Below are 25,748 nucleotides of genomic sequence, written 5' to 3' on the forward strand. Positions count from 1 at the left end.
TGCCCTTTCCACTGGGGGACCCGCTTCTTGGGCACAGAAGAAGCGTGATCTCGCATCCCCGAGCTCACAGTCAGGCCGTCAGGTGGTCTAAGGACAGACAGGTTAACCAACACCTCGCTCGCTGCAGGTACCCAGGCAATGGGCACAACTTCAAATGTACTTCGTTGACTGAACCTCTTTGGGACATTGTAAGGTTGTGAAAGGGGAGGGTCAGGGCTACATAAATGCAAGTGTTTTTCATTGCAAAAAGATTAAGACCATTTCAAGTTCTCAAATATTTTTAGGATCAAATATTTTGCCGTGGGTAAAATATCTGCGCTGGAAAGCATTTTCCTGCATCAGATCTTATTCACCTTGGGATATTTTCTGTATTTTAAAGCCCTTTCTTTTGTGCCTATTGACAGAGGGCAAACTGGAGGTCCTTCAAAACAGCAAAATTCTAACATCTATCAGCATATGGACAGCATTTGGTGAACTTGCTATTTTATATAACTGCACAAGGACAGCCTCTGTGAAAGGTACAGCTCGTCGATGACTCAATAGTGCAAAAAAATAATTGTTTAGCAATTCAGTCTGTTTATTATGTGTTTGAACATTTTGTTTTAGACTATGGAACCTCCAATTAGCATCCTTTTCTAGTTTATGGTAGTTATTTTCCAAGCAGCCTCCGTTGTTCAATGTATTTATACTGGATTAGTGTAATTGAGGGATAAATAAGTACAACCATTGTATCTATTAACTATAAGCTTATATGTGAAGCAGCAGCACTTAAGAGATTGATTCAGAAACTATATTAGAAATAACAATATAGCTTCCTTTACTAACTGTCTCTTGAGGCAATTGAAAAGAATTTTAAATGGAGAATAATGAATCGCTATTGACTAAAAGACACAAAGCTAACCTTGGGCTCAGATGATGTCACAAACCATGACAACAAAGCAAAATCAATTCATAGCCATTGTTTGATGCCAAAATTAGATGACAATCATAAATTGCACCTTGGCCTCCCTGAATAATGTTTCAATTAAATGTGAGCATTTACTGGAGTTAGATTATGCTATGCAACAACATTTATCCTTTTGAATAAAAGGATAAGTGATTTGATTCTGAAATATTATCAGGAGTTCCTTTAAGAGCTGGTTCATTGATAGTTCTATGGCATAATTACAGCAGTGAATCTGGTGTACATTCTGTTGACAACTTCCCTGTAAAGGGCTATGGGCGCGATCTTCCGGCTCTTCACGCTGGCGGGATCCTTTGGTTGTGGGTTGCCCGGCAGTAGGGGGTGGATTCAATGGGAAATCCCATTGATAGCGGCAAGACCACAAGATTGCCCCCCCCCCCCCCCCCCCCCCCCCCCCACCCCCACACACACATGTTGGCTTAACCTATGAAACTGCTCTAGTGATTTAGCTCGATGACAGCTGCATGGGGCTGGTTTAGCTATGGAGCTGGTTTAGCTCACTGGGCTAAATCGCTGGCTTTTAAAGCAGGCCAGCAGCACGATTCGATTCCCGTACCAGCCTCCCCGGACAGGCGCCGGAATGTGGCGACTAGGGGCTTTTCACAGTAACTTCATTGAAGCCTACTCTTGACAATAAACGATTTTCATTTCATTTCATGCCCTTCAGCAGCCTGGTTTTCACCAGCCACCCTGGGTGAGCTACATCTAGATGGTCATTTTACATAGCCACCAATCAGCATCAATGTTGAGAGGTGGCTGCGGTTGCCCGATCCATTTTCATGGCCGTTTAAATGGCCTGGCCATGAAAATGGATCAGGCAACCCCAGTCACCTCTCAACGTACGGTGCCCTCATGCTCCACTGGAAAAACTTGAGTTATCAGACAAATCCACAGCAACAGGTTTATTCAGGTTGTTAGATGTGAGAAGAATGGAAGTTGATTGTAATTACTTGCATCATTACTTGTGATTGTCCTCTTAAAGCTACAAGCAGTGTTAAAACCTGGGTATTGGATCAAAACGTTTTCCGCAATATTATGAAAGGAACAACTCAGGCCAGACATGAGCAGTACAGAAACTTCCTCAGAAGGTAAGTTAATTTAAGTTTGTTATGGACAAAGAAATGGACAAGTTGCAAAAAGAGGTTGTGGATTGGGGGAGAGCAGATTTTAGTAAAATAAGGCAGGATCTAGCCAAAGTCGACTGTAAAGAATTACTTGCAGAGAAATCTACAGAAAAGTAGTGGGGGGTGGGGGGGGGGGGGGGGGGGGGGGCATTTGAAAGGAAATGGGGAGGGTACAGGCCCCATTATCCTCTCGGATAATAGGAAGGAGTAACAAGCCGAGAGAACCATGGAAGACCAGAGACATTCAAGGTATGATGAGAAGGAAAAGAGAGGCTTTTAGCAATTGCAAGGAAAGAAAATCAACGGCGGCATTAGTGGAATACAGAAAGTGCAGGATGGAGCTTAAGAAAGTAATTAGGCGAGCAAAGAGAAGACATGAGAAAGCTCTGGCTGGTAAAAGTAAGGGAAATCCCAAGATTTTCTGTAAGTATAGCAACGGGAAAAAGATAAACAGGTTGGGCCAAATGGAGACCAACAAGGAAATCTGTGAGTGGAGCCAGTGGGTGTTGAACGAATACTTCATATCTATTGTCACCCAAGAGAACGAGGAGGGAGATATAGAACTCAGAGAGAGAGATTGTGAGATTCTGGAGCAAATTGTCATAGGGGGTGACAAGGTTTTGGAGGTATTGGCAGGATTAAAAGTGGACAAATCTCCAGGTTCGGATGAATTGTGTCCCAGGATGCTGCGGGAAGTGATTGCAGGGGCTCTGACCCAAATTTTTAATTCTTCTCTGGCCTCGGGGGAGGTGCCAGAGGACTGGAGAACAGCTAATGTGGTGCCACTATTTAAGAAATGTTGTAGAGGATAAGCCAGGGAACTACAGACCAGTGAGTCTCACATCAAAAGTAGGGGAACTATTGGAGAAAATTCTGAAGGAGTGAATCTATCTCCACTTGGAAAGGCAAGGTTTGATCAGGAATAGTCAGCATGGCTTTGTCAGAGGGAGGTCATGTCTTACAAATCTGCTTGAATGTTTTGACCATGTGAACACGTGTGTAGATGAGGGGAGTACAATTACACATGGAAGAGTTATAAAGAAGGCAAATGCATATGAGATACAGGGTAACTTAATAAGGTGGATTCAAAATTGGCTTTGCTGTAGGTGACAGAAGGTGATGACAGACGGCTGCTTTAGTGACTGGAAGTCAGTGTCCAGTGGTGTATCACAGGGATCTGTGCCGGGTCCCTATTGCTGGTCATTTATATAAATCACATAGCTGACTATGTGGGGGGTAGGATCAGTAAATTTACGGATGACACAAGGATTGGCCGGCTGGTTAACAGTGAGTTTGAGTGTCTTGGGTTACAGGAAGATATAGATGGGATGGTCAAATGGACAGAAAAGTGGCAGATGGAAATTAACCCTGCGAAGTGTGAGGTGATACACTTTGGAAGGAGTAATGAAGTATCCAATGAATGGCCTGACACTGGGAAGTTCCAAGGAACAAAGATACCTTGGCATGTTTGTAAATAGACCTCTGAAGGCAAGAGGGCAGGTTAATCGGTGGTGAAAAAGGCATACGGGTGATGGAACCATCAATTCACCAGACACGTGTTTCCGATATGAATCTAGGCTTTAATCGACTTACTACAGAGCCAGCCTGTTACCCATTGATGAACTCTCAGTGAACTGCAGGCTGACTCTGGACAAGGGCATTTATACAGCAGCACTAGGGGGAGGAGTCATGGGCGGAGCCAAGGGTGGAGCCCTGTACAAGCTCCTGAGCATTCCCAGAGCTACTCCCCCTAGTGGTCGGATAACGCTACTGCGCTTACAAAGACATAGTGTGAATTATCATATGACATTCGCCACATTCACCCCCTGCAAAAAAATCAAGTCTGGCGGGGGTGGTGGTCTACAACGTCAGTCTGTCCGGTGGTCGAATTGTCCGCTGTGATCTGCGGAGCACCGAGGTTGCAGCCTCTTGCGGTGGCTGGATGGGTGTTGTGTGCTGGGGTACGATGGCAGACTCCAGGGAGGGTTGTATCCGAGCTTCATACTCCCCTGGTTCGACTGGGGGCACTGGGGGCTGGCCGGAGCGGGTGTGCGGAACTGGTTGAGCGAGCCCGCGGGCTCGGGAGCGCGAGGGGGCGGCAGCATGGGGTGTAGGGTGAGTGGTCCTTCTGTGGGGGTAGAGGGGGGGGCTGGATCCGGCAGGTGCCAGATCCCGGAGGGATACCGTGTCCTGACGGCCGTCAGGGAACTCAACGAATGGGTACTGGGGGTTGGAGTGGAGCAGGCGCACCTTTTCAACAAGGGGGTCGGTTTTGTGTGCCCTGACGTGTTTCCTCAGAAGTACGGGGCCCGGTGTCCTCAGCCATGCCGGAAGTGAGACCCCCATGGTAGTACCCCGGTCGCTGTGTACGTAGCTGGGGAAACCAAACAGGGTGAAGATGCTATGCAGGGCCCTAATGACTGTGTGGGGGGTCATGTCGGGGCACGGGATAGCGAATGGGAAATGGGCGAACTTGTCTACGACGTTTAAAAAGTAAATGTTCTTGTTAGTTGAGGGGAGTAGCCCTTTGAAATCAATCGCGAGGCATTCAAAGGGCCTAGAAACCTTGACCAGGTGGGCCCTGTCTGGTCTATCTCCTCGTTGGAGAAAGGTAGGTTTTGGGCCCTGATGTAGTGGGCGAGTCGGGTGACCCCCAGGTGGCAGAGGTCATTGTGGATGACTTTCAATCGGTCAATCTGCGCGCGAGCGCATGTCCCGCGGGATAGGGCATCCGGCGGCTCGTTGAGCTTCCCGGGTCGATACTTATTGTCGTAATTGTAGGTGGAGAGTTCGATCCTCCACCTCAGAATTTTGTCGTTTTAATTTTGCCCCTTTGCGAGTTGTCGAACATGAAGGCAACCGATCTTTGGTCGGTGATGAGGGTGAACCTCCTACCTGCGAGGTACTGCCTCCAGTAACAGATAGCCTCCACAATGGCTTGTGCTTCTTTCTCGACTGAGGAGTGTCGGAGAGGGTACGGGAGAAAAATGCGACTGGTCTCCCTGCCTGATTTAAAGTGGCTGCAAGAGCTACCTCTGAGGCGTCGCTCTCTACCTGAAATGGAGTGGATTCATCCACCGCCCGCATGACCGCTTTGGCGATGTCCTCCTTGATGCCGTCGAAGGCCTGGCGTGCCTTGGCTGACGGGAAATCGTGTGGCCCTAAAGAGTGGGCGGGCTTTGTCCGCATATTGAGGGACCCACTGGGCGTAGTAGGAAAAGAAACCCAAGCACCGTTTGAGGGCCTTGGGGCAATGGGGGAGGGGGAGTTCTAAGAGGGGGCGCCTACGGTCCGGGTCTGGGCCCAGGACTCCGTTTTCCACGACATAGCCGAGGATGGCTAGTCTGTGCGGAAAACGTATTTCTCCTTATTATACGTGAGATTCAGTTTCTGTGCCGTCTGGAGAAAACGGTGGAGGTTGGCGTCATGGTCCTGCTGGTCATAGCCGCAGATGGTGACATTGTCCAAGTACGGAAACGTGGCTCGCAGCCCGTACTGGTCCACCATTCGGTCCATTGCTCGTTGGTACACCGAGACCCCATTAGTGATGCCGAAAGGAACCCGGAGGAAATGGAAGAGGCGGCCATCGGCCTCGAATGCCGTGTAGTGGCGGTCCTCCGGGCGGATTGGGAGCTGGTGGTATGCAGACTTCAGATCCACCGTGGAAAAGAGCCAGTACTGGGCGATATGGTTTACCATGTCTGCAATTCTGGGGAGGGGATACGCGTCGAGGAGCGTAAATCTATTTATGGTCTGACTGTAGTCGACAACCATGTGGAATTTTTCCCCGGTCTTAACGACCACCACCTGAGCTCTCCAGGGACTATTGCTGGCCTCTATAACCCCCTCACTGAGTATCCTTCGGACCTCTGCTCTGATAAATACCCTATCCTGCAGGCTATACCGCCTGCTACGAGTGGCCACGGGTTTACAGTCCTTTGTGAGATTGGCGGAGAGATGAGGGGGGGGGGGATTCGCAGTGTAGCGAGGCTGCAGATAGTGAGTGGGGGCAGGGGCCCGCCGAAGCTGAGGGTGAGGCTCTTGAGGTTACATTGGAAGTCTAGGCCTAATAAGAGTGGCGCGCAGAGTTCGGGCAAAATGTAGAGTTTGAATTTAGAGTAGCTAGCGCCTCGAATTGTGAGTGTCGCGACGGTGCGCCCCTGGATCTGGATGGAATGGGAGCCTGAAGCAAGCGAGATAGTTTGCTGCACGGGGAAAACGGGGAGCGAACAGCGTCTTACCAGGCCTGGATGTATGAAGCTCTCAGTGTTCCCGGAGTCGAAGAGGCATGGCGTTTTGTACCCGTTGATATGGACCTCTGCCATCGAATTCCGCAGGTGCTTCGGGCGTGATTGGTCCAGAATTACGGCTCTGAGTTGCGGGTAGTCGGCGGCTCAATCAGCTGTGCTGGAGTGGCCCCGTGATGACTGCCCTCTCAGTTCATAGTCGTATTCTTCCGATGAGTTGTCCGAGCGCGGAGATGCAGGTCGGGCCCGTGGATCGCACGTGGCGGGCGGCGAGGAAGATGGCGTCCAAGATGGCGGCCCCCATGAGTCGCACGTGGCTGGCCGCGTGGTGGAGGTTTGCCAAGATGGCGGCCCCCATGGATCGCACGTGGCTGGAGGGGGCGGAGTCGGGGCATAGGCCGCAGCGTTTTGGGCCCTGCGGGCCTGCGGGTGAGAGGAGCGATTACTTCGTGCCGCTGGGGAGCTGGAAGCAGGGGCCCTTTTAGCGAGGCACACTCTTGCGTAATGACCTTTCCGCCCGCAGCTGCTGCAGGTCGCGTTGCGGGCCGGGCAGTGCTGCCGCGGGTGCTTCGTCTGGCCGCAGAAATGGTAGGCTGGAGCAGCATAGTGGCTGGCTGGGGCAGCATGGTGGCTGGGCGGCCGCGTAGCACAGGCCTGGGGGCGTCGCTGGTCGGGGGCCCATGATTGGGTCGCGGGGTCCGCGGGGAACGGGTTAAGGCTGTGGAAGGAGACCTCCATCGTGGTAGCAGCTTCCACAGTCGTTTCTAAGCCTTGGGCACCCTTTTCCAGTAATCGTTGGCGCACATAATTAGACCTGAGGCCCGCTACAAAAACATCTCGTACAGCAAATTCTCTGTGTTCAGCCACGGTAACCGCTTGATAATTACAGTCATTGGACAAATTATTGAGTTCTCTTAGAAATTCGGCGAGTGATTCGGTAGGCCGCTGGCGGCGAGTCGTGAACACATGGCGTGCGTAAACTTCATTAATGGGCGTCACATATATCTTATCGAGTACTGCGAGCGCTGCAGTATATGAACCGGCCGAGTTTAGTTGTGTAGAGATTCTGTGGCTCACCCTCGCGTGCAGTAGACTCAACTTCTGTTCCTCTGTCATTTCGGCTGTGCTCGCTTCTGCCAGGTAGGCCTTGAAGCACCACAGCCAGTGGGAGAAGATTTCTTTAGCCTCTGCATCCTGCGGCTCGAATTCCAGGCGCCCAGGCTTGAGGGCTGATTCCATGATCGATCTTGATTGTTCTTAAGTCGATTAAATTGATGGAACCATCAATTCACCAGACACGTGTTTCCGATATGAATCTAGGCTTTAATCGACTTACTACAGAGCCAGCCTGTTACCCATTGATGAACTCTCAGTGAACTGCACGCTGACTCTGGACAAGGGTATTTATACAGCAGCACTAGGGGGAGGAGTCATGGGCGGAGCCAAGGGTGGAGCCCTGTACAAGCTCCTGAGCATTCCCAGAGCTACTCCCCCTAGTGGTCGGATAACGCTACTGCGCTTACAAAGACATAGTGTGAATTATCATATTACATTCACCACAACAGGACACTTGCCTTTACCAATCGAGGCATAGATTACAGAAGCAGGGAGGTCATGATGGAGCTGTATAGAATTTTGGTGAGGCCACAGCTGGAGTACTGTGTGCAATTCTGGTTGCCACATTATAGGAAGGATGTGATTGCACTGGAGGGGGTGCAGAGACGATTCACCAGGATGTTGCCTGGAATGGAACACTGAAGTTATGAAGAGAGGTTGGATAGGCTTGGTTTGTTTTTGCTGGACCAGAGAAGACTGAGGGGCGATGTGATCGAGGTGTACAAGATTGTGAGGGGCATGGAAAGGGTGGATAGGGAACAGCTGTTCCCCTTAGTTAAAGAGTCGGTTATGAGGGGGCACAAGTTCAAAGTGAGGTGCAGGAGGTTCAGGAGGGATTTGAGGAAAACATTTTTACCCAGAAGGTGGTGGTGGTCTGGAATGCACTGCCTGGGAGGGTGATGGAGGCGGATTGCCTCACATCCTTCAAGATGTACCTGGATGAGCACTTGGCACGCCATAACATTCAAGGCTACGGACCAAGTGCCGGCAAATGGGATTAGGCAGGTCAGGTGTTTCTCATCATCAGGGCAGACTGAAGGGCCTCTTCAGCACGGTATTATTCTGTGTGATACTGTAAAGGTCATTGTAACTGTGGATGTGTTGCGGGAGGATAGAAGGAGTAAAGAAAAAGACTTGCATAGCACCTCATGATGTTCTAAAGTGCTATACAACCGATAACGATAGAGGTGAAGTCACTGTGTCACGATACCAGTTGCTGTTTTAACTAGACGGGAACATCCCAGAACGAAACTCTGGCTCAGAAGACCGTGGGTGTGATTGACGCACGGAAAACAGAGTCCCTGTTTTGTGCATGTATAGTGTTACCTTAGTTGGCACTTGCAGTGCCAAGAACATCCGCCGTATAAAACGGGACCCTGTCATTTTTTTCTTGCCTTGGTCAGGAAAGCCTCGACAAGGCCGCACCACCTAATTTCCTGCACTGACGAGCTCAGCACACCATTTTCAAATGCCACCTCAATCTCTCGACTCCCCCCTCAGACACCCCACCTCAGCTTCTGGGACCCCCCCCCCCGCCTCTACTTACCTCTTAGGAGGTCCTCGAGCACCCCATCGTCCCACTTCTTAAGGGCAGGGCACCCCTAGGCCTGATTCCTGGCACGGACAACCTGGCACCTGGGCACCTTGGACTGCCAGCCTGGCACCCTGGCAGTGCCACTGTGCACCCTGCCAGTGTCCGGATGGACCTGCCAGGGGGCCCAGGTGGCCCTGCCAGAGTGCCTGGGGCCAGCTGGAGTGCCAGGGTACCGCCCTGTCCAGGGCCCGACCACAAGTGGGCCTGCAATGGCCTGGGAGACGCCCTCCCCAGGGGCCGTTACGCCTGGTCTCCCAAGCCTCAGGAGAATCGAGCACAGACATATTTAAAGGAGCTTAATCACTTACTTAAAAATGTTAATCTGGATCTCACCCAGCGAAGGCGACAGGTAGCACTGCCAGCTGGCAGGGGCACTGCCAGGGGCACTGTGAGAGTGTCATGTTGGCACTGCCAAGGTAATAAGATGGATTTTTTGCGCACGTGTGAATGGGCTGGGGTTGCCCACTGTGGGTGTTAGAGGGTGCGGGGGATCCTTCCATGTTGCATTCAGGTTGGGGGTTGTGTAGATTTTTTTTGTGGGCCTCGTAGATTGGGATGTCATTTTTAAATGGGCATTTCCAACGAGAGGAGCTCCCCATTGTAAAAACAGGACTATGTGCGGCTTCGGCCATGCGTTCCCCAGTCAGGCTCCTTATTCAACACTGCGAGTGCTGGGAAACACGCGGTTAAACGAGCTCACTAGTGACTTTGTTCCCTTTTGGGAAGATCGTGCCCAATGTCTCCCAAACTGTAGTCATTTTTCTCAAACCTTGGCACTACTGCAGATATCATTCTGGCCTCTCACGATCCAACGTCTTTCAACTCTGTAACTTTACAGAACAGGAATCTGTTCTGGTTCCCAGTTTCCTCTGTTCCATTAACTTCAGTCTTCTTGGAAACGTCTCTTCATTTCTCCAGTTTCCTTAACTAGCTAAACGTTAGGTTTCCAACATGTTTTCTTAACCATTACTTCATAGTATGGATTTTCTTACAGCAAGGCTGAAATTAATGTTTCCTCTTCTAAAACCAACTGTTTCTAGCACAGCTGTGAGAGCTGCCATTTTTCTCACTGTCTCCAACTGCAATCAAATTAACAAAACTAAAACTTAATAGCTTCTGTGCTTTACAGCACCCCAGTTGCTCAGCAACCACTCTTGGTTATGCTTAAAACCATAGTCCATCGAAACATAGTTAGAATTTAATCAACCCCCACACATTCAAACACCTTTGTCTAGCATGAGTCTAACTGCAGGCTTTACCTTTCCAGGCACTGAAACATTAAATTAATCCACCTTAAACTAATGTTTACCAATACAAATATAAATCCCTTAAACTATATTTATTTTCCTCACAACTGTCATAATGTAGGAAGAAGAGCAGCTGACCTGCTTTTTGTGTTGATTGAGAAATAAATATTGACCAGCACTCTGTAGTTTCCACAGTTTATAAATTTAATCTGTGATCAGGACAGCCCATCCTAAAATTCAGAGTCTAATTCTGTAGTTCGAACATGAGGCGCGATTCTCCGGAAAGATTTCTAAGTGTTGTAGCCAGCGGGAATTGCTGCAAGCTTCCGGCACTCAGCCCAGTGAGGCCGGCAACGCTATTCAACATTAATCGGTCCACTTAATGAGGCCTCATGGGCTTCTCGTTACAAATGAAGACTCGCCAGCTGGTTCGCCAGCACTGCGCTCGCCAGCCCCCCGCTAACAAGGTTGAGCAGCCCTTAAGCTGCACTTGCCCAGCCAACACCAGCTGGCTAGCAACAATGGCGCCGAGGAGCCCAGCCCCAAGATTTGGGGGTGCAGATCTGGGGGGGCTGCTGGACGCAGTGGAGGCCAGGACGGATGGCAGCCAGTGCTGCCTGTGGTGAGATGGCGGCAGCTGTGAGCATCAGGAGTGTGGCTAGGAGGACTGGCCTTCAGTGAAAAAATGAAAAAATGAAAATCGCTTATTGTCACAAGTCGGCTTCAATGAAGTTACTGTGAAAAGCCCCTAGTCGCCACATTCCGGCGCCTGTCCGGGGAGGCTGGTACGGGAATCGAACCGTGCTGCTGGCCTGCTTGGTCTGCTTTAAAAGCCAGCGATTTAGTCTTGTGAGCTAAACCAGCAGGAAGGAGGTCAATAAACTAAACTGGGCAGCACGAGTGAGTAGACACCATCGCCATCCCCCCTCCCCGCCAGCCCCCAAGATCTTTCCACCCCCACAGGAGTGTCTACTCCCCCTCCCCCTTCAATCCCCCCCCACCCTTCCTTCACCCACTCCCCCACAACCACACAGCCCTCCTTCACTCCCCCGTCACTCCCACAATCCACATGTCCATTGTCCCACAGGACCTCCAGCTGACGGCGCCGGCCCATCCCGGGCGGCCCCCTCAGTGGAGAGCCTGGTGCACGATGTCAGCACCATTAATGAGGTGTCCAAGCCGTTGCGCAGTCTGTGACGGCCATGGCTGTGGGTTCGATAGAATGTCTGCTTCGCTGAGGGATGTCACCCAGTATCTGGCTGAACTTGATAAGGTTCTGTGGGACATGTCCCACTTTCAGATGGGAGTGGCTGGGGCGCTGCAGAGCGTGTCCCAGGGCAAGTGGGCATTGCCTAGGTGCTGCAGAGCATGGCCCAGTCACTGAGGAGCATCACCGAGGGTGTCGACACCATGGTGTGGATCATAGGGAACCACCAGATCTGGCAGAGCCAGATGATGCAAGAGCAGCCGGGGCTCAAAACCTCCCCCCCTAGGTAATCTCAAGGGCCCTATGGGCACCGACCGGGAGGAGGGGGCACTTAGTGCTAACCTGGCCCGTCCCCTGCAGTGGGATGGTGGCAGTTCCTCCGAGTTCCACCCCTCTGATGAGGTCGCATCTCGCAGCCAGCACACGGGACAGGACGGTACGGTTTTGCATGTGCCGCCGACAAGTGAGCCAGGGCCCTTCCCCCCCAGTGCCCTGAGAGGATGCCCACCTGAGGCATGGAAGGCCACAGGGTGAGGTAAGCAGCTGGCTGCCTCCACCTCAGATGTGCATCCTGGGGACATACCTAGACATATTAGTTGAGCTAGGAGAGCAAAGCACATCGAGGATCACGGAGGGCACTGGGGGAGGGGGCTGGCTGGGGTGGGGGAGAGGGCAGCACTATCAGGAGGATGGGGAATTGTCAAACACAACAAACAGTTTGTGCACAACCAGTATGATGCCTTTGTCACTTTCTTCTACAATGGGGCTGACCTCAAAACCCTTGGCCCGTCTCTCCAAGCATCTCCCCCTTCCCGTGGCACGCACCCACCCTCCGACTGTGGACATGTCTCTGGAGCTGTGTCCCATCCCCTGGGTGTTCGAATGTTGGTTGCTGCGTGTGTGGTGTTGCCTCCCTCAGTGTCCAGACACAGTGTGCAGGCATCAGGGTGTGATTGGGATGCGAGGCAACGACTCCCACATGCTACATGGCCCACACCCTCGGATGGGGGACCCTGCATAGGGGTTGGCCGTCACGGTAGAGTGGGAGGTTGTGCTGGGGGTGGGGGGGGGGCAAGCACTGGGGTGGCAAGCCCAGCATCCCTGGACTCTTTGCCTGTGAGCAAAGATGGCTACTCCCCTCCTCGGCTTCCCACAGAAGCCCGACCGCCAGATTCACGTTTTTCACAAGGAGTAATAATCGGTGCCAGCGTGACCACTTGCTGGGGTGGCCGATGAATGACAGGAGGCCATTGGAGAAGGGGCGGCTCTTGTTAATTGCACACAAATGGGACTCAAGTGGTAATAAGAGGTTTCTCGCCAGACTATGGCGAGATCCCGATTTCGCCTACGGGAGTGAGCCAGTTGCATCGCAAACTGTTTGGCACCAGGTTCTCATTTTTGGCCTCTCCCGCTATTCACTGGCCTCATTTCACTTGAGCGAGAGAGCGGAACGAGGCCAGAGAATCATGCCCATAATTTCAGAGAACATGACCTTCACCGTTATCATTTATAACCTGTAACTCAAACCTGTCGATGCTATCGGTTTCATCTGAATAATTTTTAACCTTTCAATTTATGTTTCACCTGCAGCAAGTTAAGGCCTTGTTTTGTTCTGAGAAGTACTTGCCTTACTCTCCCTTGTCAAAGAAAAGAATCTAAACAGGTTCCCCAGAGAAATTAAAACCACATTTCCTTTCTGCTTCCCCACCCATCCTGAACTATCAAGTTGTACTGTCCTTGCCTCTGTTTTGTGCTTCTGTAAATATTAGCAGCTGAACTATATTTTTAATGTAAGCAAATTAATCTTGAACAGTAACACATGGGGCTCACAGGATCAGACAAACCTTTAACTCAATGGCTTACATCAAACTTTATTCAGTAATAATTGCATGACAAGTTCATTGGAGACGAGAGTGTTTTTAAATGATTTATGTTTCACACATTTCTCTAGTGTTTCTCTGCTTAAGAATCTACCAGAAGATAAACTCGCAAAGATAGTGGACTGCTTGGAAGTAGTAAGTTGTTCATTATGATTTAAATAATGGAAATATCTTGCAGTGCATCAGTAAGCCTCTCCACTTCCCATTTTTGCAGCACGATAATGGGAGAAGTAGTTTAAAATCTGAGCAGGATTAAATTCATCACACCAGCGTTTAGAAATGTAAATACATACAGGGCGGGATTTTCCAGCCCTTTCTGCTGGCAGGATCTTCTGTTCCCGTCAAGGTGATCTTCCATGGTGGTTCCCCGGCAGCAGGGTAAGTGAGCCATACAAAATGCCGTAGAATCATAGAATCCCAACAGTGGAAGGAGGCCATTCAGCCTCTGCACTGACCCTCTGAAAGAGTACTCCACCCAAGCTCACTCCCCCGTCCTATACCCAATAATCCTTTAAACTAACCTATACATGTTTTTTTGACACGAAGGGGCAAATTAGTGTCAAAATAACCACCTAACCTGCCCATCTTTGGACTGTGGGAGGAAACTGGAGCACCCGGAGGAAACCCACGCAGACACGGGGAGAACGTGCAGACTCCGCACAGTGACCCAAGGCCAGAATTGAACCCGGGTCCTTGGCGCTGTGAGACAGCAGTGCTAACCACTGTGCCGCCGTGCCGCCCATGAGGCCTCGGTGAGAATGGAAAATACCGTTGACTGCCATTGGTGAACCGGCTCCGCTGTTGGAAAGCACACCGCAGTTGGGTTGGGAAATCCTGGCCATTGTTTATTTTCTAAAAGATTCCAAGGAAAACCAAGGGCTGGATTTGATGGCCCCCTACCCCGTATTTTTGATGGAGTGGGGTGGGCTGGGAGGTTGGGGTGGGGGGGGGGGGGGGGGGGGGGGGGGGGTGGAAGGGGGAGGTAAGCACATGAAATATGAGATGAAAGCAAATTACTGCCAATGCCGGAATCTGAAACCAAAAGAGAAAATGCTGGAAAATCTCAGCAGGCCTGGCAGCGGAGAGAAAAGAACTAATGTTTTGAGTCCAGATGACCCTTTGTCCATGCTAAAATGCATAGAAAATGGGAGGTATTTGTACTGTAAGGTGAGGGAATGAAAGAAGAATCATAGCCACAGAAACCACGGGGAAAGAGTCCTAATGGCAATCCCCAGAGAGAACAAAAGGTGTGAAAGACCAAACAGCAGAGAAACTAAAATCAGAGGGTAAACTGTGACAGATGTAGGGGAGGGGGAAGCAAAGGCGATAAAAGGTAATGAAAGGGGGGGGGGGGGAATAAGATGGGGGATATATACATAAATAAAAATAGGAAGAAAGAAAATGTAAACAACAGTTAAAATGAAATGCAATGAAAAAAAAGGGGTTGAGGTGGGGTACAGCTAATCATCTGAAGTTGTTTAATTTGATTATGAGACCGGAAGGCTGTAGCGTGCATGAAATATGAGGCTTGGCTGGCCCACCACCTTCCTGTTCAGGCCCCAACATGGTCTCCATAATATAGTAGGTGAGCGGCAAAATCGATTCCCTGCCCTCAATTTTTTTAAGAACAATTAATGGCAATTGAGTTTGTTGACAAGCCAATTGACCTGAATACTATGCTGCCCACGCCATAATGCAGTTTGCATGGGCAGGCAGACGAGATTCAGAAAGCTGTTTTTTTCAGTAACTAGGGCCGGGTTTCTCCCCTACCTGGCGGGGCGGGGGGTCCCGGCGTGTCGGAGTCACGCGTCAGCGGCTGCTGACATCATACCGGTGTATGCGCAGGGGAGGGGGTCTCTTCCGCCTCCGCCATGGTGAAGACTATGGCGAAGGCGGAAGAAAACAAGTGCCCCCACTGCACAGGCCCGCCCGCCGATCGGTGGGCCCCGATCGCGGGCCAGGCCACTGTGGGGGCACCCCCCGGGGTCAGATCACCACCCCCCCCCCCCCCCCCCCCCAGGACCCCAGAGCCCGCCTGCGCTGCCAATTCCGCCGGTCAGGTAGGTGGTTTAATCCACGACGGTAGGAGAGGCCTGTCAGCGGCGGGTCCTCGGCCCACCGCGGGCAGTAGAATCGCCACGGGGGGCCCGCCAACTGGCGCGGCACAATTCCCACTCCCGCCAAATCTCGGGGGGCGGAGAATTCGGGACACGGCGGGGGCAGGATTGACGCTGGCCCCGGACGATTCTCCAATGCCCCGGGGGGTCGGAGAATCCCGCCCCTTGTGGAAAAAGCAGAAGTTGGGTGTCATCTTTTTGGGGGTGCCCCTGTGAGCATCAGAAATACCCCTCCCAGGATGATGCACACACATTGTGACTCCCTTCCTGGCCTCCAATACCTACCCCCTCACCTCTCCCGAGGTTCCTTGATCCCATCCCGACTTTAAAGCTTGGGACTTACTTTTGTCCATCCGGGTCCTTCAGGATCCATTGCTCTCTTCATCCCAGGGTCTGAATACAGTCCCAGCAGCATCCACTATTGAGCTGTAGTGCTCCTGAGCCTGCTAAAGCTGCTGAACGGTCAGATTGGGTAGCAACTCTTCCGAGGGCAGGACTTCCTCCCACCAAGGGGTGAAAGTCTGACCCCCACCCCCTCAGGTCACCCACAGCATGTTATTGTTGCAGGATGTCCTAGTTGAACGTTGATTGGTGCGACACCGACATTCCTCCCCCCACCCACCCTGAAAAATTAGCCTCAAAGATTTACTATTTTTCGCAAGTAAAATGTAAAGTTTAAAATGTATGCATTGTAAATAGCCCATACCATGAAAAAAATGTTTGACTTTTTAAAAATTAAAATCAATTTGCTTCCATTTTAACAGTGGTAACTTGTGAAGATAACCTGAGTATAGTATCCTATAGGGACATGGGACTTGAGGTATAAACTCGCTCACATTTCCTGTTGGACCCTAATCGACTCGTGACCTTATTGAGAATGTATTTCCTTCCCCTCAATTAGAAATGTTTTAATGGAATGGGGTCAGCTGTTAGACACAAACCTAACTGCGTTTAGGCAGTACATAATAATGGATGATTACAGACTGTTGAATTTCATTTAGATTAATGATTTTCCTCTGAAAGAGAAAAACACACAAGCGCAGGATTTGTGAAAGAAATGGTTATATGACGTTTTGTGATAAACTTCCGAAAATACAAACAGTGAGAGGTTGTTTTGGCCAAAGGGTGAAAACAGGCACTAAATTGAGTTATGTTTATAAGCAAAGGCTGTTTGAAAATCGCATTCAGCGCACAACTCTGGTCCTAATTGCTGATTACCATTGTTCGATAGACTCGCCTGGAGGTGCTGAACAAGACAGACACCTGCACATTTCACACTCAAATGTCAATTAGATTGAATTTTCATTGGGCTATCTGTATGGGCTCCTCTCACTCACTGACTTGTACAGCTTGGCACATTACAGGATAACTCTGGGATCGCGGGAGAACATAGAACATAGAGCATACAGTGCAGAAGGAGGCCATTCGGCCCATCGGGTCTGCACCGACCCACTTAAGCTCTCACTTCCATCCTATCCCTGTAACTCAATAAACCTTCCTAACCAGCTGGGACTGGTTTAGCACAGTGGGCTAAATAGCTGACTTGTAATGCAGAACAAGGCCAGCAGCGCGGGTTCAATTCCCGTACCGGCCTCCCCGAACAGGCATCTAGGGGCTTTTCACAGTAACTTCATTGAAGCCTACTTGACAATAAGCAATTATTTTTATTTTTATTTTTTTTAAATTTAGATTACCCAATTATTTTTTCCAATTAAGGGGCAATTTAGCGTGGCCAATCCACCTAGTCTGCACATTTTTGGGTTGTGGGGGCGAAACCCACGCAGACACGGGGAGAATGTGCAAACTCCACACGGACAGTGACCCAGAGCCGGGATCGAACCTGGGACCTCAGCGCCGTGAGGCGGTTGTGCTAACCACTAGGCCACCGTGCTGCCCACAATAAGCAATTATTATTATTAACCTTTTTGGACACTAAGGGAAATTTAGCACGGCCAATCCACCTAACCTGCACGTCTTTGGACTGTGGGAGGAAACCGGAGCACCCAGAGGAAACCCGCGCAGACACCACACAGACTGTGACCCAGCGGGGAATCGAACCTGTGACCCTGGTGCTGTGAAGCCACAGTGCTAGCCACTTGTGCTTCCATGCTGCCCACGTGATGCTGAGAGGGTGTACAAGTCCTTGAACATTATATTGGAGGTCCTGGGGGAGGAAATCCAGAAGGGAAGGGGGGGGGGGCATGTCCTGAAAAAACAGAGGGACAAAGTTTCACACCTCACTCTCCTGCCCGCAGCAGCAGCTGGAGATGTTCATCCTGGCCTCACGATCCCTCACATTTATCCTGCAGACCTCGGACTCCCCCTACCCGAGCCAACCCGATCTTGGTCACTCCGGAGGCTCTTTAGCGCCTAAAGTAGCCATGTAAAATTGCTCCCCATAGTTCTCGCTGTAAAAATCAAAACAAAATCCACATGTTATCTGTTCCCTTCATTTCCAGAGTCCCCCATTGGCTGTGCACCTCACGTACATGATATTGTGGCTGCCTGCATTGTTTGCAGGATTCTGGCTTTACGTGGAGGTGTGTTGCATCAGCTGAGACTTAGCTGTGATGGGATGAGCTTCATGGGTGAAATTTTGTGGGTCCCTTGCAGTGGGTCAGCAGGTGACTTGGAGTGTAAAATCGGATGGCAAGAAAGGATGTTCCCCTCTGAGGCCCCGAAATGAAACAGAGTTCCGATAGATAACGGGGTCTTTCTCGACTTTGCGAGCGCCAGGAAACACCCGGCTAAATGCGCTCGACACAGGACACTGTTTCATTTGCATTAAATCGCGCCCACAGTTCTACATCCAAACACGAAAGTTGAAAGTTAGTCCAACCTGGAGCTTCTAACAAAAGCTTTTGATGTCTCGCAGGAATACTATGATAAAGGAGACTACATTATCCGGCAAGGAGAGGAAGGAAGTACATTCTTCATCTTGGCAAAGGGAAAGGTAAGATTGTCAATGTTTTTAGATGCATTCAGTCAGAAATAATATACCCTATTCCAACATTTACAAATGCATTTTGCATACACTGTAGCATTACTCAGACCAATGTATTTTTCTGGTAACCCGATAGCCTCAGATTAGTGCTCTCTTGTGTGGTCTTTTATTGCTGATAGGGGATTCAAACATCAGGATAGAGAAAGGTTATATATATTTTGCAAGCAGAATTGCCTCAATTTAATGGACAGGATTGTAAATCTCAAATTACAAATTTGTCAGTCTCGAGCACGAAGAGTGAAAACATATTTCTGTATTGAATCTTTCTACCTCAAAACACGTTCTGACAAAGGCTTCCCCTTGAAGTCTCAATTTATCTTTATGATATTGAACAGTCTGCTGCGCATTTACAGCCTTATTTCACTTGAACTTTGAGCAACCCTTTATTTTTATTTTGGTAGAGAAAGCAATACACTAATCAAATCATTTTGACACATTTACTTTTATGAGTTCAGTTGCAATCAATTTGCAACTTGTTTCCTTCAACCTACACCTTTGGCCTCTGAACAGCAACTTGTATTTACGTAGTTAATGTATTTAAAAGGACCTTAAGCTTTTTGGACCAGTAGGATTCTGCTCTGATTTTATTTAGCCCCTTATTAGAGGGGTGGCCCCATAGAAATCCCATCTTCACTGTATGGGACACAGGCAATAAATAACCTTACCCTAAAAAAAAAGAGTTGTTTTGCTGCATGCTGCTGATTTGGAACGAGGAGTTTGTAAGTGGCTATATCTGCCCATTGACAAAACAGAAACAAATTGACCTCATTGGGCCTCTTCCTTGCAGGAAATACATGAGCATTTGGTTTTCGTGGGACAGGACTGTTAAGCATTGCACAAATGAGAACTTTCAGCTGAGGTGAGGGTGCAAAACAGGTGATGTTGACTCAGTCACTAATTATACGCTTTTCCTGAGTTTTATGGAAAGGAAAATGGGGTAGGGTGTGTCATACAAGATGCACTGCAGTAACTCACGAAGGTTCCTTAGACAGCACCTTCCAAACCTATGACCACTCCAATCTAGAAGGACAAGAGCAGCAGATACATGGGAACCACACCACCTGGAGGTTCCTCTCCAAGTCACTCACCACCCTGATTTGGAAATATATCACTGTTCCTTCACTGTCGCTGGGGCAACATCCTGGAACTCGCTCCATAACAGCACAGTGGGTGTACCTACACCTCAGGGACTGCAACGGTTCAAGAAGGCAGCTCACCACCACCTTCTGAAGGGCAACTGGGGATGGGCAATAAATGCTGGCCTAACCAGCGACGCCCACATCCCGTAAATGAATAAAAAAATAGGCAGCCTTTCCTAAATGGTCTGCGTTACACCCTTGACTATTTTGAAAGTTCTGCCCACAATCGTAGCAGCTAATTTTACTCCTGTGCTCCCACTCCAATTTACTCATGAGCAATAGTGCAGGAAATTCATTAACATCTTCAAACGCAACAAATCTTTTCTAAGTGGTGGTGCATTTCTTTGAAGAAGCATCAGGAAGTAAACAATTTATATTTCTAATATAAATGTCTCACCCAATGGGCAGAATTTTACAGTTTCCTGCTGGTGGGTTTGCAGGCAGGCACAGGCCTGTAAAATTCCCTGGGTGGCCTTCCTGCCTGCCCCCAACCTGTTGGCAATTTTACAGGGGTGCCGGCCCCCGGACAACCGATCTTCACTCCAGTTGAGGACAGTAAGGGACCATTAATTGGTCACTAAAGAACCGCTTCCCACCAAGCCTGATTTTTCAGGCTCGTGAGAGGGATTCAGAGATGGGGAGTAGACAGGAAGCCCGGCAGGTTATCCTGCTGGGGCCGGAAGGAGGAAGGTGATTCCCTCAAAGATCCACTTGTCATATCGGGACACAAACCCCCCCTCCCCCCTCAAATGCCCCCTGTGGGTGTTCCCTCCCCCTAGCCTCTCCCATCAAGACACCCATGCCACCCTCCACCCGAGGCTTGCCTCCCCTCCCTGCGTTTACCTGGTCTTGGACTCAGACTTTGACTTGGAATCTGGGAACTGATTATAGTCTCAGTCATGGCCATTGCTGCTGCTGGCTCTGCTGGGTCTATGGAGCTGCCAACTAGTCAGTTTTCTGATGCAGAGGCACATCTCCAGACAATTAACAGTCCACAGAGCATTAACCAACTGCCAATGGGACTGCTATGACCAGTGAAGTTTATTCCCCGCTAATGCTCCGGGTGATGAGGCAGGAAATCCCACCATGCAAAAAGTCCTGTGTAGACTTCAGAAAGAACCAAAGAAAAAAACTCCAACCTCAAGGAAACCTCCTTCTGCACTGTAGGGATTCATTGGTTCTGTAGTTCCATGGAAAGATCAGAAACAACCCAGTCTTCCCCAGGACACATAGTCTGTCTGGGCCATCGAAAGATGTTGCCATAGATTCTTAAATTCAAAATAACGAAAAATAAAATAAAGACCTGGTTCAGTTAGCTGTAACTGGGGGGGGATGTCCTCAATCTCAGTTAGAACTTAACTAACCCTATCATCCAACTCTACCCCAACCATCCACCCACCAACCTGACTTGGCTCCACTCACCTTCATTATAAACGAGATAAGGGATGTCAAACCCCCTTCCCATAACCACCAGGATTACAACACACACTGACAAAAAGAAGTAAAACTGTGCACAGACCATATTTCACATAATTGACTAACTATGACTTTTGCAAGAACAGGATAACAGGCGACTCTCACCCTCGTGCTCACACCTTGGACCATAGCAGGAGAAAATAATCAACAACATAGTCACAAGGGGGTATCATCCACGATTATTGAAGAATTGCAGGATAATTACATCATCCATGTTGCTCGAAAAGGCCAAAGCCAGGATAGGAGCATCAAACGCTCTTCAGAATCTCTCGAGGATTCCAACGAATGAAACACCTTCACTACACCATGCTGACGCCCAAACAATCAATAGCCTACGCCCCGTCGGGTGAATGACGCGATACGATCGGCCACCTCCAACTCCCCATGATGAGCATGAGTTTGGAAAATGACTTCCATGCTTTGGCAGCCTTGATCTAGGGGCTGGGCCTATCAGGTTTGATGGAGGACCGTGTATCCAGTCTTCAAGGCCTGGGGTCGGTTGGGCCCCCCCGACCACTGATCAAAGAGGCAGGCAGCAAATTAAGTTACTTTAGGACCAATTGGGAGCCATTTTCCAATGGAGACGGACTGGATCTCAGCAGCCCTTTGAAGTTGGGCTGCGGGTGGAATGCCTTGGAAAATAGCAGCAGAAGATGTCGGGATGGGAGGCCACGTTTCCCAGATGCCACTGGGTATTCTCACGGTGATAACCTCAGTAGTGCAGCTACCCAACTTTAAATCAATCAATTGGCCAGTTAACAGCCACTTCCTGCCCCATCCAGCATTTTACTGGTGTCGGGATTGGCCACTGCTACATGAGGAGACCGGCAGGTAAATTGTGGCAGCCTCCAAGCGGGTTTCAGGGCAGGGAGGGCCTCCTTAATAGCCAATCAAGACAGGGTCCATTTGATGGCTGTGGCTGTCCTGCCTAGTCCTGACACAGTACAAAAAAAAACTTACTTGGCCTTTGAGGCTGCGGCAACATGGACACACCTTCCTCTCCCTGTAGCCTCAGCAGCGGCCATCTCTATTGGTGGCAGAGCCCAAGTTTCCAAGCTGTCAGCCCTCTAATTGGGACAGCAGCTCTGGGAGGCGATTACTGTACTCAATTGTTGGCCTCTCACTTTGTCACCACTGGTAATGTCCACCCAGGGTAGTGCTGTCTGCCTGCGTAGGCCTGGGTCCTGCTTTTGGTTCTGGCTGTGCTGGTTTCCTACCTGTTGTATAAATCTGGCTGGGATCATCCTGTCATTGGAGCTGCCCACTAACCTGCCCCTTCCCTCATCCACCCCTGTGGACAGAGCCTACATATGTCCAGAGGTGATCTCCATACAGCAGGCCAGAGGATCATCAATGCTTCCTCTAATTCTACCCTACTTCCACAGACACATGTCATTCTATGGAGTCATCCCCCTCCCCAGTTATGGCCTGGGGTGGGGTGGGGTGTCACCACAGATTTTTAACAAATGAAGAAATCTTGAACATCCATCTTGAGGCACCCTCATGATCTCTCACCTACATCAGCAGCACCCATCGCATCTGGTGGGGCCTCTTTCCACCCACGACCCTGCGTGCTCCAATTTGCCCATCTGATTTATTGGCTGCTTCCTGAGAGATGAAGCAGATAGGCAAGAACTTGGACACCATTGTTGGGACACGTGTGTGGTCCTGACATTGGGTTCTTGACACCTTTTGGCAAATTCAGCACCATGATTCCAGCACCTTCATGGTCTCTGAACAAATAGTTACTATGTAACCATGGGCAGGATTCTCCGGTCTCCGAAGCCGAAATCACATTCGGCAATCGGCCGGAAAAATCCCTGTTGGCACCGAAATCATGGGCGGAGCTGCTGTTACAATGCTGCGCGCGCACGCCGTCGGAACGCCGTCGGAACGCCAAAACCGTCACCAGCGGCCTTTCATGCCCGCCGCCCGGTGCCGGGGCTGGCCGAAAGGCCTTCGCCGGTTCGCGCATGCGCCGGTGGTGATGTCAGCGTCAGCTGCCGCTGACATCACCACCGGCGCATGTGCGCTGGGGGATTCTCTTCTGCCTCCGCCATGGCGGAGGCCGTGGCGGCGGCGGAAGAGAAAGAGTGCCCCCACGGCACTGGCCCGCTCACCGATCAGTGGGCCCCGATCGCGGGCCTGGCCATCGTGGGGGCACCCCCCGGGGTCCGATCGCCCCCCCAGGACCCCGGGGGCCCGCTCGCGCCGCCGATCCCGCCGCCACCAGAGGTGGTTCAAACCTCGGAGGCGGGAGAGGCCTCCCAGCGGCGGGACGTCGACCCATCGTGGGCCGGAGATTCGCCGCAGGGGGTTTGCCGCTCGACGTGGCGTGATTCCCGCCCCCGCCAATTCCTGGGTGGCGAAGAATTTCTGCCACGGCGGGGGCGGGACTTTCGGCGGCCCCGGGCGATTCTCCGACCCTGCGGGGGGTCGGAGAATTTTGCCCCAGAGCTTACTGAATTCTGATTGTGGAGAGTGGGCTTAAAGTCATTCGTTACTGCTTCAAGCAGAAAAGATAATTGGGGGAATGTAATAGAAGAGCAGAAACAGAACATGAAGGACCCAGCTCAGTAGTGTCACCAAACTGGGATAAGGATGAATATCAAATAATTCACATTCATCAGAAGAGGTAGAATTTACATGAACGATTTCCGATTTTCTTAAGCTCGGGCATTTAGGTCATTCTGTCACCAAACATCCCTTTAGCTAATAATCGTCCTCTTGGGATTGACAGCGATGCCATCCGATACGGTGTTTTGTTTTAAAACTGCTTTGGCAGCTGTTCCACCTCAGGCAAGAAGCAAGGCCATCTGATCATCACGACGCACATTCTGTGAGTCACTAATACATTGATTTAGTCAGGCAGTGCTGAGGGGCTGATAGTTAGCAGTCGCCACTTCCGTTACAGTTTGTCATTTTCTTCAATTTGGTTCAATAGTTTCCCAGTGCGTCTGTTTTGAAAACCTCCTTAGAGCTTGCCTGGATTAAATTTAGGTCCTAATTTTAACTCTGTTTTAGTGGTTGGATTCTGAAAGAGTTAAAAACTCACTAATTAATCTCTGGTACGTGAAAAGTAACATGTATTGGAGTGTAGTCTCATAACTACAGATTTAAATTATTCTTGGAGGTTTTTAAAATCAAAAGTATCGAATTTTATAAAGCTCCTTTCTTTCTATGTTGTTTATCTTAATTCCATCATTCTTTCCCTGTCTTTATTTCACTTTATTTTAAATTACACCTCCTGCTTCACAATTTGCACTGCTCGGTAATAACTTTCAATCTGATTGGTTAAAAAGATGTAGAACAGCTTGCCCCGTTTCCAGAGCTGGGTAACAGATCTCATATAGAGAGCACTGTGCAAAAATGGATTTCTAATCACTGCAGGTTCTAATATAAAAGCCCGTAGAAAGTCTGTGTGTAAGTACCAGTGCAATGAACAACTGAGACTGAGAAGAAGCGGTAATTGTAATTCAAAGTCAGGTTACTGTGTGACTTGGAAAGGAACTTGGTGGTATTCCCAGGCAAATGCTCCTCTTGTCCTTCTAGGTGTTAGAGCCCACTAGTTTGTAAGCTCTTGAGCTTCTTGAGTGTTGTTGGAGCTGTACTCGTCCAGGAGTATTCCATCACACTCCTGACTTGTGCTTTGTAGAAGTTGGACAAACTTTGGGGATTCAGGAGATGAGTGATTTGCTGAAGAATCCGAGCCTTTGAACTGCTCTTGTAGTCACAGTGGCAGGGTGAGTTCAGTTTCTGATCAATGGTAACCACCAGGTTGTTGATGGTGGGGGATTCAGCAATGGTAAAGCCATTGAATGTCAAGGGGAGATGGTTAGATTTTCTCTTCTTGGATTTGGCCATTGCCTGGCTCTTGTGTGGCGTAAATGTTACTTGCCACTCATCAACCTGGGCTTGAATGTTGTCCAGGCAGGGGACCCCTTTGGTATCTGAGGAGTCGCAAATGCCACAGGGGACAATTTCAAAGTTTGTGGATGACACAAAGCTTGGAAGTATTATAAACTGTGGAGAGGACAGTGTAGAACTTCAAAAGGACCTAAGTATATTGGTAGAGTGGGCAGATAGGTGGCAGATGAATTTCAAAACAGAGATTTGTGAAGCAATTTTGGTAAGACTAACATGGGGAGAAAATATAAAATAAGAGGTAAAATTCTTAAGCGGATGCAGGGACAGAGGGACGTGGGTGTATCTGTGCATAAGTCATTAACGGTGGCAGGACAGGTGGAGAGAGCAGTGAATAAAACATCTAGGAACATAGGACATAGGTGGACCCCAATCGTGGGCCAGGCCACCGTGCCCCCCCCCCCCCCCCTCCCGGGGCCAGGTCTCCCCGCGCCCCCCAAGGACTCCGCAGGCCGCCCGCAGAGCTAGGTCCCGGCGGTACAAACCTTGTGTAATTTACGCCGGCGGAACTGGCCGAAAACGGGCGGCTGCTCGTCCCATCGCGGAGCGGAGAATCGCTTGGGGGGCCGCTACCAACGGCCTCCGACAGGTGGGACGCGATTCCCGCCCCTGCCAAAAAACCAATGCCGGAGAATTCGGCAGCCGGCGGTGGAGCGGCGGGTCGGGATTCACGCTGCCGCCCGGCGATTCTCCGGCCTGGCGGGGGGTC

The 25,748-nt window shown here is 50.0% G+C and overlaps 1 protein-coding gene across 1 annotated transcript in view; it reads left to right on the top strand.

Moving 5' to 3' along the window:
* prkg2 (protein kinase cGMP-dependent 2) overlaps nucleotides 1–25,748 on the top strand; it is a 221,626-nt gene that overhangs the window by 111,922 nt on the left and 83,956 nt on the right. Inside the window, exons 4-7 of the mRNA XM_038791780.1 lie at nucleotides 405–518; nucleotides 1,947–2,052; nucleotides 13,451–13,514; nucleotides 18,372–18,449. Of these exons, the coding sequence (XP_038647708.1) occupies nucleotides 405–518; nucleotides 1,947–2,052; nucleotides 13,451–13,514; nucleotides 18,372–18,449 (362 nt within the window). The remainder of the gene's footprint in view (nucleotides 1–404; nucleotides 519–1,946; nucleotides 2,053–13,450; nucleotides 13,515–18,371; nucleotides 18,450–25,748) is intronic.

The sequence above is a fragment of the Scyliorhinus canicula genome, chromosome 3 (genome assembly GCF_902713615.1).
Source record: "Scyliorhinus canicula chromosome 3, sScyCan1.1, whole genome shotgun sequence".
Classification (NCBI taxonomy): Eukaryota; Metazoa; Chordata; class Chondrichthyes; order Carcharhiniformes; family Scyliorhinidae; genus Scyliorhinus; species Scyliorhinus canicula.